This window comes from Leptopilina heterotoma, unplaced genomic scaffold (genome assembly GCF_015476425.1).
Source record: "Leptopilina heterotoma isolate Lh14 unplaced genomic scaffold, ASM1547642v1 Lhet_21, whole genome shotgun sequence".
In the NCBI taxonomy this organism is placed as follows: Eukaryota; Metazoa; Arthropoda; class Insecta; order Hymenoptera; family Figitidae; genus Leptopilina; species Leptopilina heterotoma.
Genome location: NW_025110925.1, coordinates 884,455 through 909,879, shown reverse-complemented (window position 1 = coordinate 909,879; position 25,425 = coordinate 884,455). Strand labels below are relative to the sequence as shown.

The following is a 25,425-nucleotide window of genomic DNA, read 5'->3' as shown; positions in this document are numbered from 1 at the left end:
ATGAAAAAATTTATTGCTTTTTCATTGTAAATATAATTTTTTTTTTTTTTTTTTTGAATGTTAAAATTAATTATTTCTAAATTAACGATTTTAGAGTTGAAATTTAGTTTTCTAAACTTACTGGAGGTTCCGGGGGTTCGGGAGGTTTAAAGGGTTCATAGGTGGGTAACGGTGGAAATATTTGCTCCTGCATTTTACCTGATTCTGCTGCTTTATTTCTTTCCGACATTAAACGGCAGTATTCCTCGTTAGACAACCACTTCTCTCCATTAAGAGCCATCTTTATTAGAAAATCTATCTTCCGTCTTCTTCTTTCTTTTTTGGATAACTTCCTTCGGAACAAAGGGCCTTTAGATACAAAAAAATATATTAATTGTATGTTATTTTTTTATAAGAAGTTTTGGAAAATCTGCTTATTACAGATTTCCTTGGATTTCAATAAATTTCTACAAAAATTTAATTTTGTTTCTCCCTGATTTCCATATTAGACAAAATTTTGACTTTTTTCCTGACCCTAAAGAATATTCTGATTGACTCTAAAAATTATTAGATACTCAAAAAAATGTTCTATGTATATTAATTAACGAATTTCTCTAATTGTAAAATTATACGAAAACAACAATAACTTCTTTCTTAAAAAATTATATTTAATCATTATTATTTTTCTACCAGGAATTGAGATTTTCAAAAATTTCAAAATTAAACCTTTTAAAATTCAACGACAAGTCGAAGACTCGGAGTCATCGATTTCTTCATTTTTAAAGATAATTTAAAGATTTTTAAAAATAATTGAAATTTTGCGAAGAAATTTATTAAATTTTTTAAAAATAATTGAATTTCGGAGAATTTTATTTTTTTATTATATCTATAAAGATAATTTAAATTTTGACGAGAATTTTTTCAAATTTCTATGAATATAATTGGATTTTTGCATATAATTTGTAACTTCTCTAAAATTCAAATTTTTTAATATTTTTAACTAAAATTCTTCTATAAATCCATTATTTTTAATAATTAATTAGATATAAAATTAAAAAATTTTAACTAAAATTTCAAAAGGAATTTGAAATATTACAATTTTTCAAAAATCTAAATTCTTTAAAATTTCTAATATTAAACTCATTAAAAATTGAAGTTTTATAAAATTTCAAATTATAGTATCTTTTGAAGTTCATCTATTTATGATTGAAGTTATTTAATTAGAAATTATTGTCAGAAATAGAAAAAATTGAAGGTTTCTTGGTAATTTTATAGTTTATAAGGCAAACAAAAAAAAACCCAAAAATTCAGAATTTTCTTATGAATTCTAAAAATTTAATTGTTTCCAGTACTTTTAATAAAAATCCCCGATTTTTCCCTGAATTCCCTGACCCGTAGCAACTCTGTTTTTGATTGCGTCACCCTGGTAAAAATTTTGGACTAATTCCAAATCAAATCTGATCAGAGTAGTACAGTGGAATTAGTCCGAAAAATGTCCGAAAATGATTCATAATGAATCTAGGATTATTATAATTAATTATTAATATAGTTGATAATGTTAATAAATAATCATTTCTTTATTCTCTTCGTATATTTTTTTTACATTTTTATTTTCAATTTTATAAATTTTTCAAAATTCTATAAATCCATCATTTTCTGAATTTGTCTGATATTTTCAAATGTTAAAATTAATTATTCCTAAATTAATGATTTTAGAGTTGAAGTTTAATATTCTAAACTTACTGGAGGTTCCGGGGGTTCGGGAGGTTTAAAGGGTTCATAGATGGGTAACGGTGGAAATATTTGCTCCTGCGTTTTAGCTAATTCTGCTGCTCTTCTTTCCGATTTTAAACGTCGGAATTCCTCTATAGACAACCACTTTTCTCCATTAAGAGCTTTCATCTTCATTAATTTTTTATTGATGCTTCGTCTTTGTTTTCCGGTATATTTCTTTCTGAACATAGGCCCTTTAGAAACTAAAAAAATATATTAAATATATATATATGGGCTAAATGTTAAACTGTCAAAACAGATAAAATTCATTATATTTCAAACGGAAATAGTTAGAGCATTGCAATTTTGATTATAGAAGGGTATTATAACTCTAAATAAATGTCCGAAGTTATGTGACTATTCTGTTCATTTTTGTGGTGTCCATATAATATATGAAGTGTGTATTAACCCTACATTTGTAAAGTTTTACATGAAAGAATTTTTTTGGATTTATTCTCATCGCGTAAAGTATTTTAGCCTATTTGGGTCCCCTGAAGATGTATCTAAAGGTATTTGCTAAATATTTGTAGTCAGATTTTGTATATTTGTTGTTAAAGCCAAAAACGCACCCTGGCACCTGGGGCTAAATGTTAAGCAATAGGTGGGACTAAATGTTAAGTGTATTTTTCGGATTTTTATGTTTAGAAATTATTTATTTGCATGTATGCTAAGAATCCGATATTAGTCCGCAACAATGTGAAATTAGTTTAGAATAATTTTATTCTGAAACAAGTACGAAATAATCCAAAATCTCCAAGTTTTCTCTAGCATATACATTTAGTCAAATAACAATTTCAAATTAAAATTCAATTTTAAAACCATTGAATTCGGATTTATCCTGGACTAATTCCGGATGACAAAACCTCGAATTTATGAATAATCGAAATTTTGTGAAATTGAATTATAAACAAATCTTTTACTTCTTGCGCGCAAATGAAAGATAAAATATTCAGGATATCTTGTATTTTCTTCGATTTTGCAATAACTGCCCGAATTGGGAGAAAAATCATTTTCAAATCAAGTATACATTTGAGCAGCCATTTTTAAAAGGCGATCACTGCGGAACACCGGGTGTTTTCGACGTTGACACTCTGAGCGCTCTGAAAGTACGAAACGTGGTTGGTTGGGCTAGGGGAATTCTGAATGTTGATTGGCTGAACTTCAAAATTCATAGTTTTATGCTCTGGTTTCCACACTCTGTATCGCTCGGTATCAAAGGTCCGAGCGATACAGAGTGTGGAAACCAGAGCATAAAACTATGAATTTTGAAGTTCAGCCAATCAACATTCAGAATTCCCCTAGCCCAACCAACCACGTTTCGTACTTTCAGAGCGCTCAGAGTGTCAACGTCGAAAACACCCACCATTAATGGCCTTTTAAAAATGGCTGCTCAAATGTATACTTGATTTGAAAATTTGTCCAAATTGCGCAACACCGTTAAATTCATTTCATTGACAAGTGAGTCAGTAAACTTTGTATCTTTCTTCAACGGCTGAGGTGCGCTTAAGGTGCAGTGCTTCAAATTCAAGGTTGCATAGAATCTGACTTACTTCGGATTGGATCGGACTAATTCCAGATTTACTAGTTATACACAAACCGTATATTGAGTTTGGATTTATGCGGACTAATTCCGGGTGACAAAAACCTGACCATAAACCGCACTTTTTCGGACAAATTTCGGATTATATATAGTCCGAAATGAATCCAAATTTCAAACTAGGGGCATTAACGACTATGTATAATAATTGAAAAAAATTACCCTCTTCCTTCGGCGTCGCTTCCGTGGATTCCGGATTGGGATTTGTACAAGGTTTGTCAGCTACTCCATTTTCAGTAATTGTATTGCTTTCGGGACCACTTTTCTCCGGCGTCGCCTCCGTGGGTTCCGGATTTGTACAAACATTGTCAACTTTCCCGTTTTCAGTAATTGCATTGCTTTCGGGACTCAATTCTGGGCTTGGAACTTCAACCTTGACGTTTGAGTAAATCTGCGGGCTAGACTGATCAACAGGAGAGAAGGCAGCCTCTTCTTCAGGACTGAAGAAGTTAACCTCGCTGTTAGACTGCTCTCCATTTCCAGACAGAAGAACTTCGAGAATTTCTTTCGCGGTCTGCAATTAAATAGCATAAGATTGTTAACTATTTTACATTTTATTACTAACCTAACCGATAATGTTTTCCTAACAGTTCTCTGACATTAATGAATAATAATTTACCTTGACAAGGTGAAAATTACGGCCAGAGATATTCAAAGATTGGTTACCGACAATAACCGTCAGTTTGTATTCGCCAATATTATTGGCGTCGTTGGTGGGAAATTTGTGGGCACGACGGGATCGTGAGCTCTGCAGTCTGTTGGGTGTGTAAGATGTGTTGCTTTCATCAGACGAACTACTGTTCGGTGACGAACTTGAGTAGACTATCTCACTTTTTATTCTTCTGCCTTGAATGCCTTCATCAATTCGAAGGGGTGATGCATTTGGTTGTACCGTATTTTGTATTAAATTCTTCGCATCACTAAAAATAAAATAATTTCCAGATAATAAGAAATACTTTATTATCTATAATTGATAGTCGATTGGATTTTTATATTGAACTTCAATGGGAAAGTTTTCCTTGAGTGTAAAATTTAACTTTAGCGGAAAACAATATAATTTTCGAATTAAAATTTATGAACTGTACGCAGTTATTAGAAAAAGAATAATGTTTCTGTATAAATATATAAGTTCACTTACTGTATCTTGTCATCTAATGTTTCCGCGATTTGGTTAAGCCTTTCATTCGCTCCAGGGTCCACTAAAAATTATTAAACTACCATTATTCAAAGTATGTAATAAGGCACTTAAATATGCCAAAATTTTTATATATAGATAAATGTCTATCAAAATCTAAGCGAGTTTTTTTTATCAACAGTTAAAGCTTTAATTGTTTTTATAGATCGAGTGAAATTTGAATAGACTAAAATTTGATTAGAATGATTAATTTGGATAAATAAAGTTAAATTTAGTAAGAACATCTTTGTGCATTATGTGTCTGGAAAATTTAAATATATATTTTGTAAAAACAAGGTAATTTTCCTCTAATCTACCTGACATTTTACATATTATATTATATATTATGCGCAAAAGTATGTACATAAAAAAATTCAAAAAACTCATAAATGAGGGAAAGAATAATTTTTAAAAACTTACTTTTTATTTAAAAGAGAATTGATGATACTTAAAATGTCGTCTATGCAGATGTAAAATTATAAATTACACATGAATTTAAAAAGATTAATAAAGTAGATAATAATTCCTAATTAAATACAATTCGATTTTAATTGTTGCAGTCACTTTAGGATTGGTTGAAAGGTGTTTGAAACAGTTTTTTTTTGAGAGCACAACACTAAAACTTCAATTAGAAATTTCAGAAATAAATGAAGGAGAGGAATGTTTCACTAAGAAAACTCGCTTCTATTCTGCGCAAAAGTTCCGACTACGATTTATTGTTGGTGCAACAATTTGGGGGAAAACGATATTTTGGAAAGGGAAGAAAAGGTTTGGAAATTTAGGATTGGTTGATAGAAGGAAAAATGTTAAGAAAAATTATTAAGAATAGGGTCATTATTGGTCAATTAGGGCTGGGCTTCCATTTAGCGGGTAGGAGGGTCACAAACAAATAGGGGTTTTATACTTTTCTACCTTCAACCTCATTCCCTCTTCAAAATATTTCTCAAAAATGTCAAAATTATCTAAATTCAAAATATTTTCAATATTTTATTTATTCATAAAAAAATTTACCTACCTAATATCCTAATAATAAATTTTTGTTTTAAAAATTAATAATTAATTTATTAATGTGACAATTATTAGAGGTGACAATATGTGTAATTGACATATAATTTTGAGAATAATTGAATTAATTTTAACACCATTAATATTTTTTTAATTGCGTCAAATAGTTTGTTATTCAGATAATTTATTGCTTAAAAATTAAAGATTTTTTCATTCAAATAAGTGTAAAAGTAACTTAAATAAAAAATTATTTTATTCTTTCTTCATTAAAGTCTAAAAAACAATGTGAATAATTAAAAAAAGATAATAATAATTGCAAAATAATTTAGGGATCACAAATTAATAGTAAAAGATGTAAATTCTTCTTCTTTTTCTTAATATGATGGTTTCGACTAATCAGGCCAATTAATGTAAATTTTTAATAATGCAATAAAAAATTATTCTTAAAATTCTCATTACCAAAATGCTTGAGGAATTAGAGGCACCCTGTGGTGTGCTACCTTCGATCGAGAGATCGGATTCAGGCCCCTGGGGACCTGGGAACCCTAGAAACTCTATTAGTTTATGGGCCCAATAAAGTTATTTAAAGTTCATAATGAAGGTAATAAATTTCGGTAAAAATGGGGCTTCATGAAGTATTATTATTTTATCCAATAGACGCACGGGTTTTCCCCAACTTTAATATTTGAACTGAGAAGTGAGGAAAATAAAATTAGTCAAGAACTCAGATCACTATGAAAAAACAATTGTAAGTATATTTATGTAAATTTTATAATATAGGATAGGAAATACAAATATATTTCTGTCCTTTTCTAACTCATGCTTTATGTTCACGAACGACATTCGCCAAGCAATTGTGGTTATACCTTTACTCTCGTTGCAGTTTAGGCGGGTTGTGCAAGTACCTTAATATAGTTTAGTTTCACGTATGACCAATTTCAAAATAAATAATTGAGTATAGAAAGATTTATATCAACAATCACTTATTTTATTGTTATTAAAACGAAACCTCACTTTTGTCATTACTATTTCCAAGAAGATAGTCTTCTTGACTATTTCCATGTAGGCGTAAAACATGGAACGGCACTTTATGTTATGTTCAACATAGAAAGAACCTATTGTGGACGCAGCCTAATATATAAACTTACGACTGTAGGCACCCATCCCTGGTAGTGGTCCGTGCGTGCTTCGGTTTCGGAAGTTCCTTCCTCAGCGTGGCGGGCGTTTTGTGCGAAATAGTTCCAAACGTGCTCACATATCATTGGAAGATTTAAATATTCAACGATAATTTCACAAATTTTCAATCGATTAACATAAATTAAAAATATTCCCACCAAAGTCATTAAATTTTGAATAAATTAGTTTTGATTTGAACGACAGTCATTCGTTTAACGATTGTCCTTCAATTTGGCGCTGCCTGAAAGCATTTTCAAGTTGCCCTTGGTTGCCAACGAACGATATATCCCTGCGCGGCGGCACGCGACGAACGGGGAAAGGAAGTCAGCAGGAAAGGTGGGAAAGGGGGTACCTCGAGTAGTTCAGTGGCTACATGTGGGCATCTGCCGGTCGCGACGAGTCCATTAACGTATCGTAATACGCAGAAAAGTACATTTTTTAACACCGAGTGCCAAGGGCTATTAATTGCCAACAAAATGCAGATGGATTCAACAACTTTACAATTGATTCAAGTCCTTGAAAAGACTGTTTCGCCAGGTAAGAGGACATTGGCTACGACATTGCGTCGAGATAACACAATCACTATTCAAAAATTAACTCTCATCTTCCCCTGGGTAAATTTCATGGAAATTATATGTTTATCCCACATCTCCCATCGCTCATTACTCTCTAATTTTCGTTATCATTATCTCCTGAAATTTCGAGATGAAAAAAACATTTCACGGCCATGATCAATCTCTTCCCGCTTAACTAACGCTTCGACTCACTGACAAGAAGTTCGCCGTTGCGTCAATCCTTTTCCCCCTTATCGCTAAACACTCAACGAAAACTGATATTTCGAGAATTTTACTCGTCGATTATAATTTACTCGGAGAAAATCATTCGCTGTGTTTGTTGCTAAGGGCTCGGATGTTAAACAGGAAAACTATTGACAGCCCTCCATTCGCTAACTTTCGATATACACCCTCGCCGGCATTGAAAAATCACCGCGTGCATGTTTCCATGTTTTAACCTACAAATCGCTTTTATTTCAACCATTTCTCAAAATTTAATCTTCTTTTACATTCTTTGACATTTTTTTTTCTTTCAATCTAATCTTACTCTTTGGAAAATAACAAAGACACTCGCTACAAATATCAGATAAGCCACATAAATTAAAAACTAAAAGACTGATTGAAACTTTTATTACAATGATACCCATATCTCTCGTGTATGTGCAACTCCGACATTTCTGAAAACAATTTCCCTTTTTTTCCCCCAAATTATTTACATTCGTCACTTGTGACTAAAGAAAAGTTTACTCTTCTCTTTGTCATAAATTAATATTAAAATAATACGTTCCCATGTGATGAGAATTTTGAACAAAGTTAACATTTTTTCAGTTATATTCAAAAAATAAATTGTTAGCAATTTTTGGTGATTTTAACCGATGTTTCAACTGGAAGTAAAATATAATATTTTAATAAGAACAGCAATTTTTTAATTACATTAATAAATAAATATTTATTTCAAATATTGTATACAGAGTATTATTATTTTAAGAAAGAATCTGACGGACAGTCAAAACAAAAGTTAATCCAGTGCAAAAATGTTGTATTTTTAAATAAAAGAATTTGTTTCAGTGGAAATAGAATGAAATTTTCATTACTTTCAGGCTTCGTACTCATCTACTAAAATCTACTGTTTACTACTTTTTTATGATTTGATTGATACTGTTTGGATACTTTTTTAAAGATTTGTGACACTAAAAGCTACTTTTTTCTATGTTTGAGAATTTGCACTATACTTTAAATTCGCTAATAGTTGGAATAAAGAAATTATTAAGAAATTATCTCAAAAATTTTAATAAAATTTCTAAAAACAATTTGAAACATTTTAATACAATTCTTTCAAATGATTCACTTATTTTCATAAATAATAAATTTTTTACAGGGATAATTGATTATTTAAAACAAAATTTGCATAAAAATTTTTGGAAAAAAATAATTTATTTTAAAAAATTTTTGTAATAGGTATTTTTTGCAAGAATTCAAAAAAAAATTATTAATAAAGTTCTTCGCAAGTATTCAATTATTTAAAAAAAATTTAATAAAATTCGGTCAAAAATTCAATTATTTTCAGAAATAATAAAACTCATTGTAGAATTTCAATTATTTTTAAGTCAGAGAAATGTTAGGAAAACAAAAATTTTTGTCAGAAAAATTAGGAAAATTGAGACTTTTTCGACTTTTCTTTCATAAACTTGCAACAAAATATATTTTTTTAGTATAAAATGCAAATTACTTTGATTTTTATTGTGCGAAAAATAACTAGAAACAAATTTTTAAAGAATTATTTTTGAATCATTTTCTAAGATAATTAAATTTTTCAAATACCTCTATAATAAAAATCGTTACGAATAATTGAAATTTTGTAAAATTTAATTGAAAATAATTAATTTTTCTCAAGTATTTTGTTACAATTTTTGAAAATCAACTTTTGAAGAATTTCAATTTGCAAATTTTGAAAATAATTGAATTATCAAAAATTTTAATGAAAAATCTTTAAATTTAAATTTAAAAATGAAAATTAATAGAAATTTGCTTCTAATTTTTTAAAATTCAATATTTTCAGTATAAATACAAAAAATAATAATATTTTGGAGAAAAAAATGAAGTTCAAAATTTTTAATTAAAATTCATCAACAACTTAATTAGTTTTTTTTAAATTATACAAAAATTCTTCTAAGAAATTCAATTTATTCTTTTAGAAAAATTACATTAAAATTCTTATTTTTAGTGGAAATTTGACTATTTTTGAAATAAATTTTTCTAATTTTTATGAAAAAAAACTGTCTTTGCAAGTAGTAAAAGTTATTGCAGAAATAACAATTTTTAATATTAGAATTTACTACTTTTGAAGGAAATTTTTCCAAAGTCTCAAGTTAATTTTACTAATTTTTTTTCTGAAATTTTCTTTGTATATCGTAAAATTCGTGTAATTTTAAAACAAAAGTAGCGTTGTAAAAAATATTTTAATTGGAAATTTAAAGACATTTACGAACTACGGTAAAAGATAAAAAAAAATATCATAATTATCAGAAAAAGTTTAACAAAAAAAATAATTTGATTTAAAAAAACTTAAGTTAAAAGAAAAAGTAAAAAAAAATCTTTAAAATAAATTTTATACAGTAATTTTTACTTAATTTAAAAATTCCCCCTTTTGAAAAATAACATCTCTTTTTTTTTACCTAATTAAAAAATCTGTGATCCCTGCAATTATTTTTAAAAAAGTTTAATAATTATCTCTAGCAAGAATTCAATTATTTTAAATAAATAATAAAACTCATCGCAGAATTTCAATTATTTTTAATACAATTTTAAAAGAATTCTTCAAAAACTGCAATTATTCTTAAAAATTTTATTAAAATTCTTTAAAGGAATACAAATATTTCAAATAATTTTAATATAATTTGTTTATTAGAATTTAATAATTATTTTCAATACATTTTTAATTATAAATTTCTAGAGAGAATTTAATTATTTTCAAAAATTTTAATAAAACTCTTGGTAATAATTCATTTTTTTCTATTTTCAATATAATTTGAATAAAATTTCTTAATAAAATTTAATTTGTATTTTTAAAAAGTTTAACAAAGTCTGTTGATAGAATTCACTTACTTTTGAAAATTGTGATAAACTCTTTAGAAAAATTCAATTATTTTCTGTACAATTTTAATTAAATTTAAACTTCAATTTTCTTCATTAATAAATTAATAAATTTCCTACATTAATTAAATTTGTATTTTTACAAATTTAATTTTTTTATTATTTTCATTAATAATAGAATTTTCACAAGAATTTAATGATTTAATTAATTTTATTTAATTTAATTTTAATTATTTTTAATGCAAAAATGCATTTAATAAAATTTGATTTAAAATTGTCCTTAAATTTTTATCTTGAAATAAAATGATTAAAATTTCGAATAATTTTATTAAAAAATTTCAACTAAAAAGTAATTGAATTTTTTTTATTTTTGAATGTGATTTAATTTAGTAGTCTATTTTAATTTTTCGATACTTTTTTTGGTCTTAAAGCTGTTTAAGTATTTTTTTTAAATATTTGATCAAAACTATGCGTTTAGTTTTATGCAATTAGATAAAAACTTTTAATATGGGTAAAAATAACACAAACATAACCTTAGAAGGTCTCTAAGTTTCTAACAATAAGATAACTTTCTTTGGAGCGTAGAATTTAATATTAAATATCACAATTTATTAAATTAATTCAAGTTAAATAATTCTAATTTTTTATTTCTATTTGCAGATAAAACAGAACTTGAGGCAGCACAAGTATTTTTGGAGCAAGCAGCTCTTACGAATTTCGTGAGTAATTTTGATTTCAAAATATTCTCTTTTAATTGTAGAATAATTTAAAATAAAATATTGTTTTAAATAAATAAATAATTTTAAAAAAAAACTTTTTTTTGTCTACAGAATGAATTCGTTCAACGGCTTAGCGGCGTGCTGGTTACCCCTGCTGCCAGTGCTGTTGCACGAATGGCAGCAGGATTACAACTCAAAAATCAATTGACTTCAAAAGATTTGACCCGTAAATCTCAGTACCAACAGCGATGGCTCGCAATTCCCGCAGATAAGAGGGAATTTATCAAAACCAATGTAAGTGAAATTATTTGAAAAATTGATTTTCTGAATATTTCTTATTTTTCTCGAAAATTAATAATGTTTCCTTTTTTATTTTGAAAAAAAAATAGATTTTAGGAGCACTTGGAACAGAAAACAATAGACCAAGTTCTGCGGCTCAATGCATTGCTTATGTTGCCGTAGCTGAACTTCCAGTTCGAGAATGGAACGATCTCATTCCCTATCTGGTTGAGAATGTGACAAAAGTAAATAGTACAGAAATGGTAAAGGAGGCGACACTTGAAACAATTGGTTATATTTGTCAAGAAATTGAAAGCGAAGTGCTTATAGCGCAATCGAACCAAATACTGACAGCCATTATTCATGGAATGAAGAGTTCAAATACATCAAATCATGTACGACTTGCGGCAACGAGAGCTCTCTTTAATTCCCTCGAATTTACCAAAGGAAATTTTGAAATAGAGGTTCGTTTCTTCATTTTCTTTTTTTTTTGTTGAATTCTGTTTATATAAATTAGTGTTAATTTTGATTTTTTCGTTTATAGACTGAAAGAAATTTTATCATGGAAGTAGTATGTGATGCTACATTATCCCCAAATACACAAGTCAGAGTTGCTGCGTTACAATGCCTTGTTAAGATTATGTCTTTGTATTATCACTACATGGAACCGTACATGAGTGTTGCTCTCTTTCCCGTAAGTATTTATTTATTCTGCTGTATCATTTATTGGAAAACTCTTTATTCTAAAACAAGTTTTTCTAAAATATCATTATTTCCTTAAGGGGGTCCCACAGTCGATTGAATTTTTACATTGAGCTTTAATGGGAAAATCGCATCGACTGATCCCCTTAAGAAATTAAGGAGCAAGTTTTCAAAAGCTGATAAATCCATTCTCAAAAAAATCAAGATAAACATAAATTTAATAATTTAAAGACCTCACAAATCGATCTGTCACTGTTAAATTTAAGAAAGAAAATTTTATGTTTTTTATTAGAAAAAATTACCAAAACTTTTAATTCACTTAATTATCGTGAAGTTTAATTTTAAAAAAGTCCATTTTTTAAATAAAAAAAAAAGATTGTTATAAAAATTATACGTAACAAATTTTGTATTTTAAGAAAGAATCCGACAAACAATCGGAACAAAAGTTAGTCCAATGTCATAATTTCGTATTTTAAAAGAAAAAAGTCACATTAAAATTTTAATTCCTTTCGGTAGAAGCGTAAGGAATTTAATTTTCTACATTTTGAAGAATTTAAAGTTATATTTGAATACAAATTATACTTTTTTCTCAATGATAAATAATTTAAGTAACATAACCTAAAATTTAATAAATGTTTCTTATTGGCTGAAAATTGTAATTTTTAATGAATTACAAGAATTTGATCCATGGAAGGTAAAAATAAAATAAATTTATGTCATATTTTTTGTTTATTTAAAAATTGTCATTTTTATTCAAATGCAACTTTCAATCGTTTTAAAGGTTCAAAATTAAATTCTTCGCCTTTCCACCAAAATGAATTTAAAATTTAATTTGTTTTTTTCTTTTAAATTACGAAATTATGACATTGGACTAACTTTTGTTTTGACTATACATCAGATTCTTCCCTAACTGCATTGGTTACGTGAGAAAAGTCATTTGTTTCAATTTCTCGAAATAAGAAAATATGGATTTATCAAGTTTTGAAAACTTGCTCCTCAATCATTCTTTTATTCGCTAAGTTACTTTTCAGCAAAAGTGTCTTCTAACAATTGGATATTTTCTTTGTTTTTGAAATAGTATAGAAAACAACTTTTTCAGTTATTCGTAAATTTGGCGTCGGCGCTAAGAATCGAAAAATTATTTCCATAGAAACAGAAAGATTAACACATTTATTTTAAAGATTTCAGGTTCATTAGTGTTCGAACTCCTTTTAGGTGAATCGAAACTCTGAATTTAGTGATATTTTATTATCTTGAAAAAACCTTGAAAATAAATTTTCGAAACAGCGTCGACGCTAACTTGAGGTACTTTTTTCCTAACCTGGTAAATTTCATATTTCAAACACTTCACATTGTTTCGCCTATTCTCCTTTTTTCCCTCTATTTCATAAAATTTTTCTTTTTCCAATAAGTAATATTCAATAAAAAAAAATTGTAAAAAAATTTGGGAGAACATGAAATTATTTTTAATTGTTTAAATAAATTATTTATATTTTTAACAATTTCTTTAATTTTATATAATGACAAATATTAATAAAAAGTGGTATTATTTCTTATTATTCATACCAAAAATCAACTCGATTCCTCTTAAAGAACGGTAGAAAATAATTTCGAAATAGTTTATCACATAGAGTAGAAAAATGTTAAAACTATAAAAAATCATAAAAAAACTTTATATAATGAATAGCAGTTTTTATATTATATTATATTATTTTTAATACAATTTTAATGAAATTCCTCAAAAAATGTAATTATTCTTAAAAATTTTATTAAATTCTCCTCCAAATTTCAATTATTTTTATAAATAGTTACTTAAATTGTTCTCCACAATACAATTATTTTCAAAAATTTTAATAAAATTCTACGCAAGCATTTAATTATTTTCATAAATAATAACATTCTTTGGAAGGATTCAATTACTTTTATAAATAGCAAAATTTATTGCAGAAATTCAATTAGTATCAATACATTTTAATAAAATTGAATTAATAAATTTCTAATTATAATTATGAACAGACAAGATTATTTTAAAAAATTGAAAAAATTCTTTATTTAATTCAATTATTATTTAAATTTTTAATTAAAATTATTAAAAAAACATTATTTTCAAAAAAATTGAAAGAAACTCGTCAAAAGAATTTAATAATTCATAAAAACTCTAATAAAAATTTTTGCAGCCATTTGAAGATTAATTTATGTTTAAAATCAAATAAATTTAAATTTGATGAGAAAAAAAACCGTAAAAAATATTTTTGTTAAATTGCTATAGTTGTGAGTGATTCCCCAATCTTTCCTATTCAAAAATAATTAAATTCCTGTAAAGAATTTTATTATTTTTTATATTATGAATTAATTTTATTATTAAACGTACCCTATTTTGAAAATTTCCCCTATTTATTTCGTCGCAGGAAATCAATTATTTTCAATAATTTTTAAGTAATTCTGCAAAAGAATTCAATTATCTTGATAACCAACAAAATTCTCCCCATAAAATCAATTATTTTTAGGATTTTTAATGAAGTTCTTTTCCAAAATTGAATTATTTTGATAAATATCAAAATTCTTCTCAAGAATTCAATTATTTTAAAAAATTTTAATTAAATTTTTGTCAAAATTTCAATTATTTAAACATAATTTAATAAAATACTTTGCACGAATTCAATTATTTTTATAAATTTTAATGAATATCTCGTCAAGAATTCAATTATTTTTATAAATAGACAAAATTTTCGCCAAAAATTCAATTGTTTTCAAAAACTTAAATGAAATTCCTTCCAAAATTTTAATTATTTTCAAAAGTTTTTCGTAATTCAATGTTTTTAAATATTTACTAATTTCATAAAATTTATCAACAGATTTAATTATAGAAAAAACTTTTTGATACAATTCTACGAAAAGATTCAATTATTTTCATAAATAATAAAATTTCATTTACGAATTCAATTATTTTCATCGCAGAATTTCAAATATTTTTAATACAATTTTAAATAAATTCCTTGAAAAATGCAATTATTAGTAAAATTTTTTTTTAAACTTGAGGAAAGAATTCAATTATTCAATAAAACAATAAAATTCGTTGCAATAATTCAAATATTTTCATAAATAACATTTAATTCGTCGCAGAAAATCAATTATTCTCAAGGAATTTTAATAAAACTCTTTTCTAAAATTCAATTATTTTGATGAATATCAAAATTCATCACAAGAATTCAATTATTTTGAAACGTAAATAAAATACTTTGGGGAAATTAAATTATTTTCAAAATTTTTTAAAAATTCTTGTCAAGAATTAAATTATCTTTATAAATAGATAGGGAAATTCTTCTCAAGAATTAAATTATCATCAAAATTTTTTAAAAAATTTTTCTCAAGAAGTCAATTATTTTCAAAAATTTTCATAAATTTCTTCTCATGAATTCAATTGTTTTCAAAAATTATTATTTAAATTCTTCTCAGAAATTCAATTATTTTTAAAAAATTTAATAAAATTCTTCAAAAAGTTTTCAATTATTTTCAAAAATTGTTATAAAATTTTTTAATATATTAAATTTCATTAAAATTTGAATTAAATTCCTTAAAAGAAATTAATTATTTTCAAAGATTTTTAATACAATTCTCTTCGTAAAAATTAAAATTGAAGAAAAATTCGATATTATTTATTTTTGTATTTAAAGAATTGATTTTTTGTAGAATTAAATTATTATTTTTCGTTCTTTTAACTAACAATTCTGTAGAATTAATTTTTTTGAAAAAGTTTAGTTGAATAATAATTGATGTTATTGATTTAAAGTAGAATATTAGTTAAAAAATCTAGAAAATGTTAATTGAATTGAAATGATACAAATAATTTTGAAGAAATTACAGTAACAATATTCTTGTAATAATAAAACAATGATTTTGTCGGTCGGTCATCTTTAATTATTATAAAACATAAAGAAATAAATCACTCCGAGTCCTCGACTCGGAGTGATCCATTTCTTTATGTTTTATAATAATATTCTTATGAGTTGTTCAATTTGAAAAGGTTTGAATTTGAAATTTTTGAACATCTTAATTTCAATGAAAAAAAAATGATGAAATATTTATTTTCAATAAAACTATTGATGTTTATGAATAATTTGACTTTTGAAAAAATTTGTAAATAAATTTAATAGAATATTTTTTTGTGTATCTAATAATTTTGAGAGTGAATTAGAATATTCTGTTTTTTTTTTGTTCTTCATGTATACTCCATTTGGATTTTTAGATTTTTACATATATGACAACCCCTAAATACTCTCCAAATTTCTCCAGGTTCCCAAATACCTCCTATTTGCGGTCCGTAGCCGGCTTTTATTAGAAGAACTCGTATTCACAAGGTCCTCTCTGGCCATAGTTAAGGGAAACTACGGAAAACCTTTAACTGAGTACAGCCGATTTATCGACGTGCTATCGTGCCTATAATAATGCACAAATTTCTTTGATTCAAAGAAGCTTTTTTCTGGGTGTTGGATGTATAAATTCGAAGTCTCGAATGTTACAACACAACCAAGTTCTCGACTTCCGAATCTCCCGCTCAGATTATCTCACGTGCCGGAAAAATCCCAGGCTAATGGGCGCGAACCAAGTACCCTTAGTTCTACAGCGTCCGCCGAGCGAGGCATTTATCCGACTGAGCTATTCTGTCGGTTGAATGAGAATATTCTTTAGGGTCAGGAAAAAAGTGAAAGTTGTGTTTTGAAATGAGGGAAAAGTCAGGGAAAAATAAAGTTAAATTTTTGTGGGAACCCGGTTTCAATAAATTATATTTTTATCGTTATTAACCAATTTTTATGGTCCCTTAAAAGTCCCCTATTTCGTCTAAAATACTTTTTAGTGTCACTGTGAAGCCTGTCAACCATTATTGTCAAAATAATTAAAGACGTTAAAAGTTAGCTAGTTTATGGGAAGTTTAACTGCGGTTGAATAATAATTGCTCTTGTGTGAAATAACGACATTAAACTAAAATTGTAATATGTCTTCCTTGTTACGAGCAGATAACTTTGGAGGCAATGAAATCCGACACAGATGAGGTGTCACTTCAGGGAATTGAATTCTGGTCGAACATATCCGAGGAGGAAGTGGACTTGTCGATGGAGGAAGGTGAGGCGAACGACTTGGGACAACCTCCAGTTAAGGTGTCCAAGCATTATGCAAAGGGAGCTTTGCAGTACTTGGTGCCAGTGCTTATGGAGAAACTAACAAAGCAAGAAGAGTGCGACGATGAGGACGATTGGAATCCTTCAAAATCCGCCGGTGTTTGTTTAATGCTACTAGCCTCGTGCTGCGAGGAGGCTATAGTGCCACACGTTCTTCCGTTCATCAAGGACAACATAAAGAATCCAGACTGGCGATATCGAGACGCAGCCCTGATGACCTTCGGCTCGATTCTCGGTGGTCTCGAGTCCACGACTCTGAAACCACTCACCGAACAAGCAATGCCAACTCTAATAGAACTCATGTACGACAATAGTGTGGTGGTGAGGGACACTGCCGCGTGGACATTCGGCAGAATATGCGAAGTCATTCCAGACGCAGCGATCAACGAAACATATTTGAAACCGCTGTTGGAGTCGTTTGTGAATGGATTGAAGGCTGAGCCGAGGGTTGCCGCGAATGTCTGCTGGGCTTTCTCGGGTCTCGCTGAGGCGAGTTACGAGGCCGCGGAGAGCGCCGATGAAAGCGGAACGCCTGATACTTATTGTATGTCGCAATATTTTGACTTTATAATTCAGAGACTTTTGGAGACGACCGATCGTCCGGATGGAGCGCAGGCGAACTTGAGGTCGGCCGCTTATGAGGCGCTTATGGAGATGGTGAAGAATTCGCCGAGGGACTGCTACGTGACTGTGCAGAAGACGACGATGGTGATTCTGGAGAGATTGCAGCAGGTTCTGCAAATGGAGACGCATATACAGAATCACTCGGACCGGGCGCAGTACAACGATTTGCAGTCGCTTTTGTGCGCGACTCTGCAGTCGGTCTTGAGGAAAGTGAGTCCGGACGATGCGCCGCAGATCTCAGACGCCATCATGGGAGCGCTTTTGTCAATGTTCAATTCGAACTCGTGCAAGTCGGGCAGTGTTCAGGAGGACGCTCTCATGGCTGTGTCGACGTTGGTCGAAGTCCTCAGCGAAGGTTTCCTCAAGTACATGGACGCCTTCAAACCATTCCTATTCCTGGGTCTCAAGAATCACTCCGAGTACCAGGTCTGCTGTGCGGCCGTGGGCGTCACTGGCGACATTTGTCGCGCTCTCAAGAACAAAATGCTGCCATACTGCGACGAGATCATGACCCTCCTCTTGGAGAATCTCGGCAACAACACAGTTCATCGCTCGGTGAAGCCACAAATTCTCGCCGTGTTCGGCGACATTGCCTTCAGTATCGGACCGGAGTTCAAAAAGTATCTGGACATTGTTCTGCAGACACTGGCTCAAGCCTCTCAGGCCCAGGTTGACAAGAACGACTACGATATGATTGATTACCTCAACGAACTGAGGGAAGGTGTCGTCGAGGCCTACACTGGCATCGTCCAAGGTTTGCGTGGCGACGACGAGAGCAACATCAGTCCCGATATTATGTTGCTCGAGCCACACGTGCCATTTATCATCCACTTCATCACGTCAATTGCCCAAGACGCCGATCATTCGGATGGCAATATTGCCGCTGCTTCCGGTCTCATCGGCGATCTGATTAGAGTCTATGGAACCAAAATGTTGCCCATGGTGGAAACTGAGGCAATTACCGCATTGCTGACCAAAGGTAAAAAATCGCGCACCAGTAAAACGAAAACACTTGCACTTTGGGCCACCAAAGAAATCCGCAGAGTAAAGAACACCGCAAACGCTACATCTAGTTGGTGAGTTTTTTCCTCTTCTCTCTTGATTTTCAATTTACCATACAATTTTATACCAATTTGAAGTCCACAACGTTTATCAACGAACAAAAAAATAGTTTAATAAGTTCAATACTCAATGATAGTGTAATAATTTACCAAAGAAATTGAAAAATTTAGACAAAATTTACAGCAAATAAAAGAGTTATGGGAGACGTTATGGACTTTAACATCATCATTTTATTAATACACCAAAAATTTTCTTCTTTATTCAGACGATAATTGACGTTTAGTAAGAAATTTGTTTTTTTTTTTGCAAAATCCTTTTACATAGTGATTTTTTATGTAAAATGCTACAGGAAAATTATCATTTAGGAAAAAATGAAAATTTCCAAGTTCTAGGTGGCACGTTTCAGAAATTCTTACTCATATTAAAAAAATCTATCAAGGTTTAAAAAATGAAGCCTAAAAAAATCACAAACTTGTAAATTTTGAATCTAGGTATTTTAAATTTTTATTATTGACCATTTTTGTTGGCGCAGATTATGAATCTAGTGTCACATTTTCAAACTTCAAAATGTCGGATCGATATGGCGGACATTTTTTCAAAAATTTACTCGGATTTCCATATTTTTTTGTTTCAAATAAAAAAATGAGATTAAGGAGAAATGAATTTTTACAAAAGAAAAAAATTATTATTTATTATTCATGTAACAAGTACAAAAATAATTCTAAATTGTTTGTAGCCATTTTTTAATTTCATTTTGTGAATGGAGTTACATTTTATAATTCCTTTTTTTGCTGTTTTAAAATTTGATCGTATTTTCTCCTATCTCTCCTTGTATTTGAGAGAATAAAATTTTTACGATTTTTACTGTCAACGTAAATTATCGTCTGATTGTAAAATTAATTTGTCTTTTTGTCATTTATTCTGGTAAGTGGACACTGTCCGGTATAGCGCTGTTTATTATCGCATGAAGAACGTGACATTTGATATAAAAGCATCGCAGATAATTAAACGGAGACTCGGTTTGCAATACACGAAGCAAGGGAATAAAAGTTGGTTAGGTCGTTTATAAAAGTTTTGAATGCACACCATCTCCTACGGAAATAAATATAAATGAGGCACTGAGATCGAAAAGAATTGAGTTGAGAAAGAAAGTATTGAAACGTGAGTTAGCATGACAGGGAAGCAGAATATTTAGGGGAAAGAAAGAGTGAAAGAAACGAGTGTGTTGAAAGTAAAGAAAAGAAAAAAATATATACAAGGGGGTTCGGACTTCAATAGACATGGTTTGAATTTTCAAAGGAAACCTGATTTCTAGAGCACGAAAGGAAGGAAAGATCATTTGCAATTTAACAACGAAATTTTTTTTTTAAATGTTTTTTATTTATTTATTTTTTTCTTTTGAAAGAAGAATTAAGAAAACGTTAATATTCATCATCAGTTAAAAAGTAATTTATAGGGCTTCGCACTCATCTACAAAAACCTACTATTTACTAGGTACTTTTTTACTATTTGATACTATCTGGGTACTTTTTTTAGATTTGTCCCTTTTTTCAGAATTTGCAGTATACAATTCGCTACTTAATAGTTGAAATAAGAAAAGTAATATTTATTTTCTTCAAAATAATTATAAATTGAGAAATCACAACTTCACACTGTTTCATTAATACATCCAAATATTAATAAAGTAAATGAGCCAGTTTATGAACTACTAAAATTTCCACTTCACTTAATCGTGAAAATGTATTATGTATTTTTTATTAAAAATTTTTTCTTATAACAGGCTTTACAGTCTATCCCCCATTTCCCTAAAAGTTCCTTTTTTTTAATTTTGGCCCCTAAACGTACCCTATTTTGAAAATTTCCCCTAAATTTCCCCTATTTTTTTCTTTTATCTTTTAATGATGCATTTACACCAAATTTAGCAAAGTGCCGTTGAAACTTTCAATTGGAAACTTTTGTTTTGAAAGTTTCACATCTTGAAATTTATAATCGATGAAATTTATAAAATTTGTAAGATTAGTATTTTGGTGAAGTCAAGTCTCAATTATGTTTAGAAGTTGGTTGTTTTTTTAATATTATTTAATTATTACAAAACTTTTAATGCAATTATCTTGATAAATAACAAAATTCTTCAGAGAAATTCAATAATTTTTAGGAATTTTTATAAAATTCTTTACACAATTTAATTATTTTCATAAATTACAATAATTTATCCCAAGAATTCAATTATTTTCAAAAGTAATACTATTCTTCGAAGAAATTCAATTATTTTTAAAAATTTTCACGAATATCTCGTCAAGAATTCAATTATCTTTAAAAAAAGCAAAATTTTTCGCCAAAAATTCAATTATTTTCAAAAATTTATAAAAATCTTTGCAAAAGTTCAATTACTTTCAAAAGTTTTTTGCAATTCAATAATTTTCAATATTTACTATTTTCATAAAATTTATCAACTGTTTTAATTATAGAAAAAACTTTTTGATACAATTCTACGAAAAGATTCGATTATTTTCATAAATAATAATATTTCATTTACAAATTCAATTATTTTCATCAAAGAATTTCAAATATTTTTAATACAATTTTAAATAAATTCCTTAAAAAATTAAATTATTATTAAAAATTTTATTAAAACTTGATGAAAGAATTCAATTATTCAATAAAACAATAAAATTCGTTGCAATAATTCAAATATTTTCATAAATAACATTTAATTTGTCGCAGAAAATTAATTATTTTCTAAAATTTTTAAGTAGGTAATTTTACAAAAGAATTCAATTAGCTTGATAAACAACAAAATCGCATAAATTCTTCCCATAAAATCAATTATTCTAAGGAATTTTAATAAAATTCACTTCCAATATTCAATTATTTTGATAAATATCAAAATTCATCACAAGAATTCAATTCTTTTAAAAATTAATAAAATACTTTGCAGAAAATAAATTATTTAAAAATTTTTTTCAAAATTCTCGGCAAGAATTAAATTATTTTTATAAATAGATAGGAAAAATTCTTCTCAAGAATTAAATTATTGGCAAAAATTTTTCTCGTAGAATTAAATTATTGGCAAAAATTTTTCTCGTAGAATTAAATTATTATTTTTCGTTCTTTTAACTAACAATTCTGTAGAATTAATTTTTTTGGAAAAATTTTAATTGAATAATAATTGATGTTATTGATTTAAAGCAGAATTTTAGTTAAAAATTCTAGAAAATGTTAATTGAAATGGTACAAATAATTTTGAAGCAATTACAGTAACAATATTCTTGTAATAATAAAATAATGATTTTGTCAGTCGGTCATTTTTAATTATTATAAAACATAAAGAAATGGATTACTCCGAGTCTTCGATATTTATATTTTATAATAATATTCTTATGAGTTGTTCAATTTGAAAAGGTTTGAATTTGAAATTTTTGATCATCTTAATTCCAATGAAAAAAAAATGATGAAATATTTATTTTAAATATAACAATTGATGTTTTCGAATAATTTTACTTTTGAAGAAATTTGTAAATAAATTTAATAGAACATTTTTTTGAGTATCTAATAATTTTGAGAGTGAATCAGAATATTCTTTAGGGTCAGGGAAGAATTTAAAGTTATGTTTGGAAATGAGGGAAAAGTCAATAAAAAATAAAGTTAAATTTTTGTGGCAACCCTGTATATAAATAAATTATATTTTTATCTTTATTTAACTAATTTTTTTGGTCCCCTAAAAGTCCCCTATTTTTTAATTTTCAGTCCCCTATTTCCTCTAAAATACTTTTTAGGGGCACTGTGAAGCCTGTGACCGGTAAATTTTTTCATGAAAAAAGTGTTCACCCTGTAAAAGCATTATTTACATTTTATACATTTTATATTTAAAGTTTTTTTACATAAAATAAATAATATATGAAAAGTGCTCTACCCGCGATAGTCAATATTAGGTGGTAACCCTCGATTAACAAGTTTCAAACAAGTTAACTTAAAAGATTATCCTCCATTTTGCATTTTCAGAATTTGACCCCAAATTTATAAGCAAGAGCCCGAAAAACCTTTTTGAAGAAGATTTTATTGAAGTCCAAAAAAAATTTTTTTTCCCGCATTTTAAGGACTTTCTTTAACGGTTAAGAAAGTTAAGGGGTTAAAGTTAAACATGACAGTTTTCTTCTTAACGAGTGCGAAGCTTGAATTTCCAAAAAAATAATTTAAACAGTAGAATTTATGAGTATAGAGTGAAACGTACAATTTTCTTTGCATACAATGTGAGTACAGCCTTGGTGATGTGATTTAAATAAATTGATAAAATTTGGAAACTTAAAATTTGAAATCGATAAATTTGGCTTTTTTCAGAGAAATTAGAAATAAACATACTTTAATAATTAGGTGGTAATATTTTTCTTTGGGAAATTGGTGAAGGGTATTTTCTAAAGTTTATTTAAAAAAAAATGTTCCTTTTTTGTAGAGCGAACAATAATTTGGAAATGAAAAGACGGTTAATTGGCCCGATTTTATTGTTTACAGATCACCCCACAGTTGTACTGTCATACGATTTGATTTGACTAGAAAGCTATCGAACACAATGCAAAGACAACAAGATTGGATGGTGCGGATGCGAGTTGATGGATGTGCGTGAGTTCCAAAAAGCTATGACAATGAAATAATGATGATGATGATGGTGATGATGATGATGAGTCTGCACGTGTCCCCTGGCGACGATGTTTAATGAGCCGGTGGTTATAGTCAAAAACAAAAACACCTGCCCACCGGATCTATCGACTGCAGTGGATGACGAAGAGTGCAAGTGGATATGTTGCCGATGAATGAACCAAAAAAAAAAAAAAATGAAACGCAGCTTTGTCAAAGTATGTCTGAAATCGAAACTGCGTCTTCTAACTGCGTGTCTGATCCATTGTACACAATGGAATACTCCGATGGCCGATGAATCAAGTGATAAAAATGAAATCTTCTGAAAGGAAGAGAGAATGTTGTGAGAGAGAGCCAAAGCGCAGTGTGAGAAAAATAGGCATGTACGCGAAACGAAAAAATGTGTATATCTGTGATGAACGAGAGAATGACACAAATGTTTACAAGTGATAATTGAGAGAAATTGTAGTCTTAAAAAGTTCGGATGAGGACATTTAGTAACAAACGCACTTTAAAAATATCGTTGTCGCTCATTGAATTTTCATATTTTCCCCTCTTTTTACAAAAATGATTTAAAAAAAGAAAATAGTGCGTTTGTTACTGCACAAGTGATGATAAGTGAGAATAGATGAAAAATTAAGTAAATGATGAAAAGTGAGAATAGATGATTATTAAGAATAAACAAGAACCTTGCGTTCGACTTCTTTTTTTAGTGAGAGAAAACAAAAAAAAAATAGGAACGCGATATTTTTGTTATTATATTATTGCGCGCGATGATCTGTGTGTTAATTTTTTTCCGTATGTGAATGTCCGTTTACTGTTGATTGAAATATAAAAAAAAAATTTTTTATTTTTTTTTCGCTCGAATGTGTTAATGAGAGAGAGAGAGAGAAAGAGATGTATTTTTAAAAAAAATCCTCGTCCAAACTTTCTTTGCAGTGGTCGAGCAAAAGCTACTCAGAGTTCTTCATTATCCAGACAAATTATTTTTTATTAAAAAAAGGCGAAGTCATAACTTTTAAGTTTTTTTTTCTGTTTATATAAAAATAGCGATTACGCGTGATGAATAATTTTTAATTTTCTATATATATATATTTTTTTTTCCTTTTACCATTGGCAAAATCCAATGCGAAATAATTTTCAATAAATCAAGTTATTAAAAAATCATTCCAAATCAGAAGCGGAAATTCGATTGCGGAACTTTTTGACTGTGTTTTCCTTTTTTCCTTCTTCTACAAAATTAGCTTGTGTTGAAGTTTAACTGAAAAACAAAACTGTAAGACAAGTCAGTCTATGTGCGGAAAGAAAATGGACATTAAATTTCTTTTTTAGATCATCAAATGGTCTTTTAATGTGATTTTTTTTAATGGTCGCGATTGTTTTCTTTTTCATTTAATTCGTGTAAAGATTTATTTTTTTTGGGCTTTAATCCAAATGCCTCTCTTCCTATAGAATAATAGATGTGTAACAAGTACCTGTTTAAATACGTTCCGATTTAATCGTAAGTTATATATTGCTCATTGAAATGTTGAGAGAAAAAAGTAACCAGTTTGCGCTGATAATGCATTCCAAAGAGTCCTGCCGAGATATTTTTACTAAAACAAAATATTTTCTTCCGTATTCAAAATTTTTCTTTCTTGACATTTGTAGAAACTTATTGTAGTTTTTATTATTATTATTATTCTTATTATTATTTCTATCAAAAAGTATAAATCCTATTAAAGTAATTCATCTTGAGCAGGACCTATAATTTTGTTTAAATATAAAGTTTTTTTCTTAATGCACAATAGAAAATAAATTTTTTTTTGTTAAAATAATATTTTATTTGAAATTTTGTTAAAATAATGCCATAAAAAATTTTCTTCAGTTGAAGATTCAT

The 25,425-nt window shown here is 28.2% G+C and overlaps 2 protein-coding genes across 5 annotated transcripts; one reads left to right on the top strand and one right to left on the bottom strand.

The window, feature by feature from the left end:
* Positions 1-6,809, bottom strand: LOC122501507. Of its 3 annotated transcripts, none has more exons than XM_043611029.1 (6): positions 6,677-6,809; positions 4,488-4,548; positions 3,969-4,269; positions 3,512-3,863; positions 1,723-1,955; positions 156-348 (listed from the first exon to the last, which is right to left on the bottom strand). In XM_043611029.1, the coding sequence occupies exons 1-6, from the start codon at positions 6,690-6,692 to the stop codon at positions 295-297; spliced, it is 1,017 nt and encodes a 338-aa protein (XP_043466964.1). In that variant the 5' UTR covers positions 6,693-6,809; the 3' UTR covers positions 156-294. The 3 variants fall into 3 exon arrangements, with proteins under 3 accessions (XP_043466966.1, XP_043466964.1, XP_043466965.1); XM_043611030.1 differs by lacking the exon at positions 6,677-6,809 and adding an exon at positions 4,944-5,199; XM_043611031.1 differs by lacking the exon at positions 1,723-1,955 and having other exon boundaries at positions 1-348.
* A 220-nt stretch (positions 6,810-7,029) lies between these two features.
* LOC122501506 (importin subunit beta-1) lies at positions 7,030-24,887 on the top strand. 2 transcript variants are annotated; one of them, XM_043611028.1, is made up of 7 exons: positions 7,030-7,241; positions 11,012-11,070; positions 11,182-11,364; positions 11,460-11,813; positions 11,894-12,043; positions 17,067-18,928; positions 23,424-24,887. In XM_043611028.1, coding segments are annotated over exons 1-7 (2,670 nt in total). In that variant the 5' UTR covers positions 7,030-7,180; the 3' UTR covers positions 23,425-24,887. The 2 variants fall into 2 exon arrangements, with proteins under 2 accessions (XP_043466963.1, XP_043466962.1); XM_043611027.1 differs by lacking the exon at positions 23,424-24,887 and having other exon boundaries at positions 17,067-18,932.
* The last annotated feature ends 538 nt before the right edge of the window (positions 24,888-25,425 follow it).